Below are 12174 nucleotides of genomic sequence, written 5' to 3'. Positions count from 1 at the left end.
GAGGTCTTTATGTATGGCAAATACTTCACTGACTGTCTCTCCAGACTTCTGAGTACCTTTCAGTGGAAATGCTCCTGGCTCTTTTTACACAAGATTTTCCAATAGTAACTAAATTACTGAATGCCAATTTGCTTAAAGTACAACAACAGTAAAACTTGTTCCTGTTCTTAGTTATGGAATGCTGGAGAAAAGAAAAGAAGTTAAAAACTTACCTGGCTTTTGAACTGTGTGATGAGTACGGAGACACGGTTCTACTCACCTGTGGGCTCTGGCTCTTAGCACGGTGTTTGGCTCAGTGCAGTATTTAATTTTTTTTAATATTTATTTATTTATTTATTTATTATGTATACAATATTCTGTCTGTGTGTATGTCTGCAGGCCAGAAGAGGGCACCAGACCTCATTACAGATGGTTGTGAGCCACCATGTGGTTGCCGGGAATTGAACTCAGGACCTTTGGAAGAGCAGGCAATGCTCTTAACCACTGAGCCATCTCTCCAGCCCCAGTATTTAATTTTTAATCAACAAACATAACGCTGGTGGGAGCCAGGCACAGCTCGAAATGCTTTGCAAATATTAACTTACCTCCACCTTATATAAGAACACTTTGCAGGAGGAAACAGTATTATATCGATGCTACAGATGAGGGAACTGAGGCCCAAGGAAAAGAGGCAACTTGCCGAAGGTCTCAGAGAGCGTGGCTCCGGGGTCCCTGTTCTGTCACTCGGCTCCTCTCATCAATGTTTCATTACTCTATGGCCACTGGATTTACCCAGGAAAAATGCCTTTGTAAATTAAGTCTCTGATTTCTTTTAATCTATAAATATTTGATGTTTATTATGTGCTAACCATTCCGAAAGAACTTCTGTAAAATACAAAAGACACACGGGGCTCAGCTGATCATTTTTGCTAGGGAGAATGAACACATACATAGAAAACACATGCCATCATCATATTAGTTTCCATATAGATGACAGAAGAATTCGGAAGATTACAGGCAACTGTCGAAGGGCCCGTGGCAGACAGACTTTGCAACCCTGTGGTTCCTGCTCTTTGATAATGCCTGTGATTGTGGGTTGCTTTAACTAGTGGGTACAGTAATGACAAGAGATTTTGCAGATATAAAGAAGCTCCTAATTCACTTGATCTAGGCATCAGGCCTAGATGAACCCAAATGAATGAGATAAAAGTCCTTGACAGAGGAATCAAGGTGTGCTGGGAGGGGATTATATCTTTGCTAAATTAAGGGAACAGCTACTTGTTAAGGAACTGTGGGCCATCTTTTTTTGTTTTTCGAGACAGGGTTTCTCTGTAGCTTTGGAGTCTATCCTGGAACTATCTCTTGTAGACCAGGCTGGCCTTGAACTCACAGAGATCCAACCATCTCTGCCTCCCAGTGCTGGGACTGAAGGTGTGTGCCACCACCGCCCAGCACATTTCTTCTTAGACCATCCATAGATCATAGATGGCAAAAAGATGGATCCTTTGCTCATAAAGATCCCAGGAAATCCTTTCCTGATAAGGAGCATGACATGGGATTCTCCGTTAGTCAAATCCCATGCGAATGCAGCCTGTCTGCCAGCTCTGAGGAGACTGATGAAAACTGTAAGAGGAGAAACGTGGATATTCCAAACTGCTACACCTGTGCTCACTCGTTATGCACCGAGAGCTAATGGAAACTTTTTTTTTTTTTTTTTGATTATCAAGGCAGGGTTTCTCTGTAGCTTTGGAGCCTGTCCTGGAACTAGCTCTTGTAGACCAGGTTGGCCTCGAACTCACAGAGATCCACCTGCCTCTGCCTCCCGAGTGCTGGGATTAAAGGCGTGCGCCACCACCGCCCGGCTTGGAAACTCTTTCTTAAGGAGTTGGGCATAGTCGGTGCATGCCTGTCATCCCAGTACTGGCATGAGGAACAGGAATCTGAGTCCAAACGTATTGAGGCCACGCCACAAAGCTAACACCAAAATCAAAAAACAAAACATACTCCAAATCACTTAGAAACTTGAGGAATGTGGGGAGAACAGAAACTTCTCTAGATGTCTACGCTGAAAAGAAAAAGAAAGATTCTTCCGTGTTTTGTGATCAGAGACAAGGAGAACTAAAGAAGTCTACTGTAGAAATGCATTTGCCTTGGAGGTGATAAAGACGGCTTTGTCCTGAAAAGGCTGAATTTAGAAGGGAATAAAGCGGGCATAGTTACTTGGGATTTGGGGAGCAGGTGTTCAGGTGAGAATACAAGGTAAATGGTGGAGTTGGTCTTTATTAGCTTGGAAATGGCAAATGAGATAGATGAAAGATTGACCTACTTGTCTCTAGGCAAGGGTCGCGTATGCTAAAGAACTCTGAGATCAGTTGGGATCAATCACTGAGTGGTAAGCTCCTCCGGCGTGTGCTCTGAGCACCCCTTGACGCTCAGTCTCTGATAAACCAGCAAAGATGCTAGGAGTTCAAGAACTTGACACGTATCAGCAACTATTGGACTGTCCCTTGCTACCCTGGACGCCTTGACCAACCAGCCAGACTACTCTTACTCCAGCGCCTACCGTCCTGAAACAACCATGTAAAGACGGCAGGTGGTGCTGCGGAGTGCTGGGCTGCAACCAAGGCTGTTTGAAATATTTTGTACCTGATGGTTTGCGATCCTGAGCCTCCAAGAACTTCAAAGGAACCTGCAATTATTTCTTCCCAGGCCGGAGGGCAAGCAGTTCTCCTTGTGGTTCAGCAGAGGGACGGCTGCGACTGGGGCTAAGAGGCAAAGCTGTGATTAGTCCAATACATGGCTGGGCTTGGGCTGAACAAATAGCTGTGATTAAGCCCAACCTCCCAATTTGAGCTCCATAAGCAGGCTACTCCGGCCTGGGAGGCACTCTCTCTTGCTCCTTTCCCTAGGGTTGCAACAGTGGGCCTAACAGGAGATTTTCTGTCAAGTGCTCTTTTCTCCCCCGCTTTCGGTTCTATGAACCAAGAGAGAGGCAGAGGATGGAAGAGCGAGTGGGCTGTTTCGGAGTGCCACTGCCAGGATAAGGCGGAAGGCAGCGGATGCAGAGAGGGGCAGCAAGAGGTGACCAGAGAACCTGCAGGCCCTGGTCGCAAAGAAAAAAAAAAATTGAGAGAATTGTCGGGATCTCCAGGGCCAAGAGTGGCAAGCGGCTGGCTGAGAGTTGTAACTGGCTGCCGCCAAGGCCTGAAGACCTGAAGGAAGCTGCAACCCTAACCTTTAGGCCCAAGGAGCTCAAATACATGTAGGGCTAGAGTCCCACTATCCCAGGCCTGCACCCCATCTCTAACACTAGAGGGCGCCACTTGCCACTCTTCATGTTACCTGTAGCAGGCTGATTGCTAACAACAAATAGGGGAGTCCCGGAAATAAGTGTCCTTCAAAGAAGCAGTTCAGAGAGGAAGGGCAGAAGGAGGATTCATCCTGGGTAAAGCACACTGGGGGGGGGGGGGGGGGGGGAGGCAGAACCAAAGCCAGGAGAGCAAGGATGTTTAGAATTACAGTGGCCACATCTCTAATCCCAGCCCTCAGGAGGCAGAAGCAGGTGGATCTCTGAGTTCGAGGACAGCCTGGTCTACAGAGTTCCAGGATTATCAGGGCTACACAGAGAAACCCTGTCTCGAAAAACCAAACCAAAACAAAACAAAAAAACCCACCACCACCAACCACAAAAACCCCGTAGAATTAAAGGCACGCTGGAAGGGTTCTGCTGCCACTCCGGATATTGCCCCTCCACCTCACCAAGTCTAACGACAGACAGTACATCTTCTAGAAAACAGTCTTTTTCCTGGAAGAAAATTAAAAGTTCAAGAGATAACAATCTGTATCGATCCCATACTTGAGGTTAGATTTGAACTCAGATCAAGACCCATGATGTTCGCGCTGTCCATCCTTATAACCTGTAGGAGACTAAAACCAGTTAGAAATCATGAAAGGGAAGAAAGGAGGTTCCCCTGGTTTAGGAAGGCATAGGAGAAGCCGGGTTACCTGCACGCCATTATTCTCTGTGCGGCCAGCAGAGGGCGCCAGAGCACAGGTCCCGGACCTGCGGGGGGACGTTCGTGCGCATGCGTGCGCGCAGACGCATGCGCACTGGCTCGCGCTTGTACGGGGGCGCCAGCAGGGGCGGGGACACGCAGCGCGCTCGGTTGGTCGGAGGCGGAGCGGCAGCGGCGGCGGTGGTTGCGGGTCAGGCTGCAGGGTGGCAGCCCGCGGCGGGCTCCTGGTAACCGAAGCGCCGCGCAGTGCTGACCTGGCCGCCCGCCGCGGAGCCATGGAAATCGGCACCGAGATCAGCCGCAAGATCCGGGTGAGGCCCGCGTCGGCGAGCGGGCGAGCGGGCGGTTGCCAGGAGTAACGGGGAGGGTGGGCCTGGCACCCGGCCTGCCGCGTCTCCTCGGCGCAGGCCGCTTCTGACAGGGCGCAGGCGCAGCGGCTGGGGGACATCCGCGGGCCCGTGGGAGCCACCGGGGCGGCGGCGGTGGAAAGCGCCGCGCTGGGGTCGGGCGTCCCCTCCCCCACCTTCCTGGGCGGGGAGCGGGGTGGGGGGGTCGCTTTCTCCTGTCGGGGTTTTCACAGGCATCTTTGCTGTTTTTTTTTTTCTCCCTCTTTCCTCCCCAGAGTGCCATTAAGGGGAAATTGCAAGAATTAGGAGCTTACGTGGGTAAGTTGGTTCTTGTCATTCGCCTAAATACAATGTAGGCCTTGCAACTGACTGGATGTGTCTGAGTGAGTCTGCCCAAGGCTCTTTGGGTGGTCTACCTTGAAATTGAAGATTCCCTGGTCTCCTCCACCCTCGTTTCATTGAACCGTCCGGAGCAGCACCCCGAGTCCCCACCCAGCTCCACCCCCATGTCCTGTCTAAAGCATTATTTTCAAATAGCCTAAGCCTTTTCTTCCGCAGAGGCAGTCGTTTTTAAACTCATAATGTTTGTTCGAATCTTGTTCTGTTTCTCTCGTTACTTTCGTCATGACCTTTAATTTCAGATCTGTCATCTTAGATATGAACACTTGATGCTTCTGGCGTTTGCCACAGAGCTGGTTCAGTGAGTTTTATGTTTTAGGTTTTTTTTTTTTTTTTAATGTTCTTCCTACTCTAACCTGACTGCGAAGTTCATTTTAACTCTCTTAAAACGAGTTTACTTTGGACAGTGTGTAGCTGTTCCATATATACAGTAAGTCACCACTAAATGTAAGTGGTAATGTTTTTGGGATTACTTGAAAGCAGTGGTTAGAAAGCCAAGTTTAAAGGGTAGTCACGCCAAGTTGTCCTAGAATTCTTAGATTACTTCTTGTAGTTAAAAAAGGAAACCAGTTCCATTTAGAACGTTATTAATGAAACAGTTGATATGTTTTTGAAATTGGCTTCTGAACTGGGAGGTGGTGGCCCAGCATTGTAATCCCAGCACTCAGGAGCGGAGGCAGAGGCAGGCAGATCTCTGTGAGCTCCAGGCTGGCCTAGCCTACGGAGTGAGTTCCAGAATGTTCGTCCTTTTAGGATTTGATTGTGCGTACACAGAAGTGCTCGAAAGCAGTGGCGCTCTGGGCTGATAGGCCTGTTTTAGGAAAGGCGTTAGTGATTTTGAGCTAAGGTTGCCAGTTGACTGTGCTAGCAGCATGTCAACATGATCCAAGCTAGAGTCGTTTGGGAAGAGGAGGCCCAGATTGAGAAGATGCCACCACCAGACATGTTTGTGGGCAAGGCTGTGGGGCATTTTCTTGATGGGTGTGGGAGGGCCAGTTTACTGTGGGTGATGCCACCCCTGGTCTGGTGATTCTGGGTGCTTAAAAAAAAAAAGCAGGCAGAATGCCAGCTCTCACCTGTAATCCTAGCACATGGGAGGCAGAGGCAGGTGGATCTCTGTGAGTTAGAGGCCAGCCTGGTCTACAGAGTGAGTTCCAGGACAGCTAGGGCTACACAGAAAAACCTTGTCTTGGAAAACTTGAAAGAAATAAAGCAGGCAGAGCAAGCCAGGAAATAGCACTCCTCCATAGCCTCTTCATCAGTTCCTGCCCTGAGTTTCCTGGATGATGGACCATAGCTGTAAGATGAAATAAACATTCTCCTCATCAAATATCTTTTGTTCTATCACAGAAGTGGAAACTTTTCAACCTTCTAAGAAGTGATAAACTGGTTTTGTTGCACTTAGGTATTTGGTAAACATAAAAAAAAAGCCAATAGTTTTTTTAATTGCCAATGACAAGTTGAACTTTCAAATGAAAATGAAAGTTTGGGTTTACCTCTGTGAACTGGAGAGCTTCCCAGAATGGAAAGATTTTTCTGATGAAAATATGGAGGTGCGACACTGTGGCTTCATATCATGGAAATGTATCAACATATCCTGGTTCACCAGCTCAGTAAACTAGTATTTTCCAGGTGACTAGTACATATTATTAAACATGCAAAAGTTAAAGGATGCATAAGTGGATTTCCTTGCAACAGTACAAAGAGTTAATTGGTGGTGTATTAGATTCTGTATAGCTAATAAATTGCCCTTGAGTTGTTGAATGGTATCCATGAGATCTAGAAAGGCTGTTAAAATACTCCAACTACGGACGTGTAGGACTAGATTTTCTTTACATTCCCCAATATTAAACAACTTGATCACACATTAGACGCAATAAACAGATTTAGAATTCATTTCTCTTTTAGACCAGATAGCAAAGAGATTTGTGGAAGTAGAAAGCAATACCACCCTTAAAGCTGTGTTTTTTGTTTGGGAAACTTTATTTTTCAAAAAGCTATTAAGTTAATATAATTGGGCTACCATCATGTAATTGGTATATTAATAATTAAATCCTTTAAAAATTCTCCATTTTAAATTCATGTGGTTAATATTAGTAGATAAAATTCACATCATCCGGGGCTGGAGAGATGGCTCTGTGGTTAAGAGCATTGCCTGCTCTTCCAAAGGTCCTGAGTTCAATTCCCAGCAACCACATGGTGGCTCACAACCATCTGTAGTGAGGTCTAGTGCCCTCTTCTGGCCTTCAGGCATACACACAGACAGAACATTGTATGCATAATAAATAAATAAATATTTTAAAAAAATTCACATCAACCAGAGAAGGGCCCTGAGACTGAACAGGCTAAGAGTTACTAGTTTATGAATTACAGTTGATAGGTAGATTCCAGGTTTGTTTCAGGATTGTTGCACTCCTCATGGGCATGATAAATGAAGCTGAACCTGGACCTTCTTAGGTTTGTTTCTTTCATGTAACACTTAATGGGCTCCAGCTGTGAGAGGTCTACCTCCCATGTGGCAGATTAGCAATGGCCAGTGTGAGACACTCAATAAGCTCCTGTTTATTGAGGCAGGTTCATTCCTGTCACTAGAAATTCTAAGACAATTTTTGTTGTTGTTGTTGTTTAAAACATTACCTTATAGTTTCATTTTGTTTCTGAAAATACTGGTGGAATTGGGGCGGTGGTATTGCTCTGGGAGAGCGCCGCTCTAGAGCCTGTCAGTAGCAGCCTGAGGATCAGGGGCTCAGGTTTGGGGGTCCTTGGTGCTTCTGTTAGCGAAGGATGGATGGTCCCGCCTTCCCTCCTTCCCCTTACTTGACCCTAGGTTCCCATAAACTCTTAATACCATCCATCCTTCCCCAAAATTGGAAATTCCTTTAAGCTAACTAGTTCATGATGGGTTCTGGCAGAGGGCCTGGTGTTTACTGACTATCAGTTAACAGATATCATCTTCCCATTCTTTGAAATAAAGCATGGTCTTTTTAATGTTGGCAGTTAGTTACCTTATTATTTGAAGTTGGCTATACCTCACTGTGTGGAGCAGGGTGACTTTTGTTTTCTTTGAGGTGGAGTTTCATACTGTGTAGCTCAGGCTGGCTTGCCACTCATGATGTAGCTTGTACCAGCCTCCAACCGATCCTCCTGATTCCGTCTCTGGCTGCTGGGGTTGTAGTCACACACCACTACTAGTCCCAGCTCCTCACATTTCTTTATACCTGAAAAGAGTCCCAGAGCTCTGGAAGGTTATGAAGACAGTTCTTCAATAATTATTTGAGTGTTTGTTTTCAAAGTATTGGGTGGGGTCCAAAGAAGAACCACCGTTCTTTAAAGCAAATGGGGTCTCACCTGTGCTTGTGTGGAGCCGCTCAGTGCTGCAGCATTAGACAGTCCAGTGTTTTTTGTTTTTTAAACAGACTTAATTTACTTTTTATTTTTCTTATATAAAAACCCTAATGTGGTAGCCACAGCTGGAGCCTGGATCCTCTGAACAGAGACTCTGGTGTGGTTTTCACATGTTGATCAGTGAATTCCTGATAAGGAGACTTGGTGAATTACAGTCTCTTTCCAGAGATCGGGTGTCAGGTAACTGTAGGTCTTAGAGATGGCATCAAAGGTGACCTTGGCAAAGCGACACAGGGTGCCAGTTCAGCCCCTGGCTGATGTGTAGTAGTCATCAATACCAGCCATCATCAGTAGCTTCTTGGACACAGGAACAGAGGCTATGGCAGTGCCTCTGGGGGCAGGGATGAGTTGAACCAACACAGAGCCACAGCGGCCTGTTATTTTGTGGGGACAGTGTGGGGCTTGCCAGTCTTGGTCCCCCAGTAGCTTCTCCATACTGGAACAATGGAAAACTTGGCCAAGATGATGTGCTCCTCGGATCTACCTTCATGGAACACTTAGCACCAACGTGATCATTGCAGTCCCCAATAACAACGAAAGCCTGAACCTAATCCGCTGGCCAGCCCTAGTCTGCTTCTTACTGGCGTGATCTTCAGAACCTCATCCTTTTTAGGGACTCTCCCAGGAAAAAATAATCTCGAATTCCTTAATGGCCAAGGAGAACAGGTAGATCTCTAGGGACTTGATCTTCATATCCTTAACCAGGTGGCCCAACTTGGTGAAGACTCTTGTCTCCGGCTTTACCTTCGCGAGCCTTGTGGCCTCAACCATGACTGTGGCCCCTAAGACCACTACCGAATCCTCTGCGCAAGCCACCATGGCCTCTGAGTCTTCCAGGCCCCCCTGCTACATCGGCTTCATCCGTTATTTGGTGTTATTTCAAGAAGCAACAGTCCAGTTTTTAATCACACTCCAGAGGAGAGCTTCTCTAAACCTTCTTAGCTTTTACTGCTGCCCTCTATTTCCAGTATGCTAATTCAAGAGGTCTCTCTGGACTGTCAAAGAATAAAAAGTTTATGGTCACATGTTAATTTTGCATTAGGTTCTTAATTTCCATTGTATTGTCTACTCAGAATACAATATGTGAATTCTAAAGACTTTGCTGAGAAATAATTGATAGTTTAAATTGCACATATTTGATGTACATGTTTTCTTATTAATATATTTGCCATGTTTTAATGTGTATATACCCAAAACATCACCAGTCAAATCTACTAGACTGGGTATAGCTCATTGGAGACTGTCTAACACTGTGTGCATGCTTGAATCCAAGCACCACTTAAAAAAAAAATACTCAATAAGTCCTCTCCCTTCTCAAATTTTCAGTAGCTCCTTTGGCTTTGTAACCCGTTCATACTCCCTTTTTTTGGTTCCCATTCCATACCAAGACAACCACTGATCTCGTGAAATTTAAGAAAATACAAGTTGATACAATGGCAGTCATTTCATTGGCACTGTGAGAGGAAAAATAGCTTGTCTGCCCAAGTGTCTTAGTAGTCCTGTCTGTTCACACTTTCTGAGGTAGTAGTGTTGGATCATAGTAGGTATGTCATATAAATAAAGATTAGTTTATTTATTACAATTACAATGGGAGCTTTTTTGATACTTGGTCACTTTATTTACATTTCCTTCTTTATTGCATGCTTCCATGAAATACTGACTTCTCTTTTGTCCTGGTTCTATACTGGAGTTTGGATGTTTTCTTTTTTTTTAATGATTTATTTATTATTTTGTATGCATTGGTGTTTTGCTTGCATGTATGTCTGTGTGAGAGTGTTGGACCCCCCTCCCCCCCAAAAGTGGAGTTACAGTCAGTTGTGAGCTGCTGTGTGGGTGCTGGAATTGAACCTGGGTTCTCTGAAGAGCAACCAGTGCTCTTAACATTTGAGCCGTCTCTTCAATCCCTAGATGTTTTCCTTTGAAACAGGTGTCTGGCAGATGAACCTTCCTTTCTGTTTATGTAGAAGGCATGAGTATTTTAGTCATTAGGAAATTTTAATAAAGACATGTTTGAAGCTGGATGTGGCGGTGTATGTTAGTAATCTCAGTATTTGAGAGGGCAGAGGAGAAAGAATCCTGACCCTCCCATGGGCCATACGTCTGGGATGGGGCAGATAGACACCTACTTTTTTCAGAAAGGAATTAATTTCCTCATCACTTTGCTTCTTTTTTGAAGAGTTGGGCTTTTTATTGGCATTCATTTTGTAGGGTTGCCACTGCCCGGAAGAAAAGTTGAGTTGCCTTTTAGCTTTTTTTCCCCTCCTTTGATATTAACAATTGAACTCATGGCATTGTACATACTACCGAGTTCTGTGTAGTTTTAGTGTGTATGATGTTGCTGGAAGTTTATTACATGGAGTAATTGAAGCCTACTTTTACTAAGCAGAAGCATATTCTCTAATGAAAGTACTGTGTAAGAACAGAAAACTAAACAATACAATTATTGGGATAATAATTGTACCTTCTAAAAGTGTCTGAAGTTGATGAGCATTGAGAAGACTTCTTACAAAAACTGGTACATTCTCTCAGTTGATTCTGTGACCCAGGATGCCTAATTTTATCACTGGAAATGCAGTTTCCTCCAATTCCTGGCCTTCTAATAGGGAAGTAGCTTTGGCATAAAGGGGGAAATTGGGAGCTGAGCTTCCTTGTCCAGCCTATGTTAAGAGTGAGTACCAGTTCTCAAGGCAGCTTCTCTGTTTTTAAGCACATTGATTTTGAGCAAAAAACAAATATTGAGGAAACACTTAAAAGTTTGGTATACTTTTCCTTTTAACTAGATGAAGAACTTCCCGATTACATTATGGTGATGGTGGCCAACAAGAAAAGTCAGGACCAAATGACAGAGGACCTGTCCCTGTTTCTAGGGAACAACACAATTCGATTCACCGTATGGTATGTTTCTGAATATCTGTGCCTCAGAGCAAAGTTAGAGTTGGTATTCTGTATAGGAGGAGTTCTCCGCAGTCTTGTGAGGTTCACTGTGGAGAGGCCTTCTGTGGGCTGTGCCGCACAAGCCTCCGGAGGTTTCTCCGTCTGTCAGTGGGAAATAGTAAGTCACCTGCTCTCTGTACTTGTGAGGATAACTTTGCTGGTGCATCAGAGTGTTTACAGATATGCCTGCACCGAAGGCGCCTTGATGTTGTTTGTGGGTTTGTATTATTGCTTTCTACACTTCATCATCCCCTCCCGTCACCCCCTCCCCACACTCCCCAGCACAACCACTTACAAACAGTGAGCTAGGTTTTCTTTTGGCTTTCATGGGGATAACTTTTTTTCCTTTTGTTTTTGTTTTAAGCTGGCTGTTCCTGGCACATGCATGTCCTCATTTGACAAATATCTCCGTCATCTTTACAGTTTGAAATTTCAAATAAGCAAACTTATTTTTTCATATAAAATATTTATGATTTGAACTACCCTTTATCAAACTACACGCTCCCTTAGTTGAGAATAAGCATAATATTAAGTTTAAGAAGCCCAGCTTCAGTTATCAGGCTTAAGGTAGAGCAAGAATGGGAAAGGCTAATTAATGCTGTGTGAGGACAGGTAGGAGATACTCATAAGAAGGCCCACTGACTTAGGACCCATCAGCTACAGCGAAAGATGATGCTGGAGCACAACTGAGTGACCACTTACCCTGCTTAGACGGTGCCTGTTCACATCTTAACTCCCAGGGAAAGAGTATCTGCACACTGTTTTGGCAGCTGTATGCCTTATGGCTCTTACAGCAATACTATTTTGAAAATCTGTGCAGAATTTTCTGCTTTATATTGCATAGTTTGGAGCACATTATTAAGAGTACAGTAATCCTTACGTGTTTAACACACTGCTTCATTGTGTATATATACCCTCTCAGATGATGGTGTTCTTAACTGAGGGGATTATACTATGACTGAATACTTCTTTCTTTAAAGTCATCAGTAGTTCAGGAATTTGTTTCATAAGTATTGTTGTAACCTGACCTTTGACTAAACCTTTAGATCACTTGGGGTTTGCAGCCCATCTGAGCTAAGCTAGAAGACTGGCCT

General features: G+C 44.8%; 1 protein-coding gene across 10 annotated transcripts in view; it reads left to right on the top strand.

The window, feature by feature from the left end:
* The first annotated feature begins 4111 nt into the window (after nucleotides 1–4111).
* The window catches only part of LOC121452603 (zinc finger CCCH domain-containing protein 14), a 43170-nt gene continuing 35107 nt past the window's right edge, over nucleotides 4112–12174 (top strand). For 8 of the 10 annotated variants that reach the window (XM_041658840.1, XM_041658839.1, XM_041658834.1 and 5 more), the window contains exons 1-3: nucleotides 4112–4306; nucleotides 4618–4660; nucleotides 10927–11041. In XM_041658840.1, coding sequence (XP_041514774.1) covers nucleotides 4271–4306; nucleotides 4618–4660; nucleotides 10927–11041 — 194 coding nt within the window. In that variant the 5' untranslated portion in view covers nucleotides 4112–4270. The remainder of the gene's footprint in view (nucleotides 4307–4617; nucleotides 4661–10926; nucleotides 11042–12174) is intronic. The other 2 variants (XM_041658835.1, XM_041658838.1) reach the window with 2 other exon arrangements.

This window comes from Microtus oregoni, unplaced genomic scaffold, assembly GCF_018167655.1.
Source record: "Microtus oregoni isolate MIOR12 unplaced genomic scaffold, Mior012 000009F_ref0000495, whole genome shotgun sequence".
In the NCBI taxonomy this organism is placed as follows: Eukaryota; Metazoa; Chordata; class Mammalia; order Rodentia; family Cricetidae; genus Microtus; species Microtus oregoni.
This window is presented reverse-complemented; position numbering and strand designations above follow the sequence as displayed.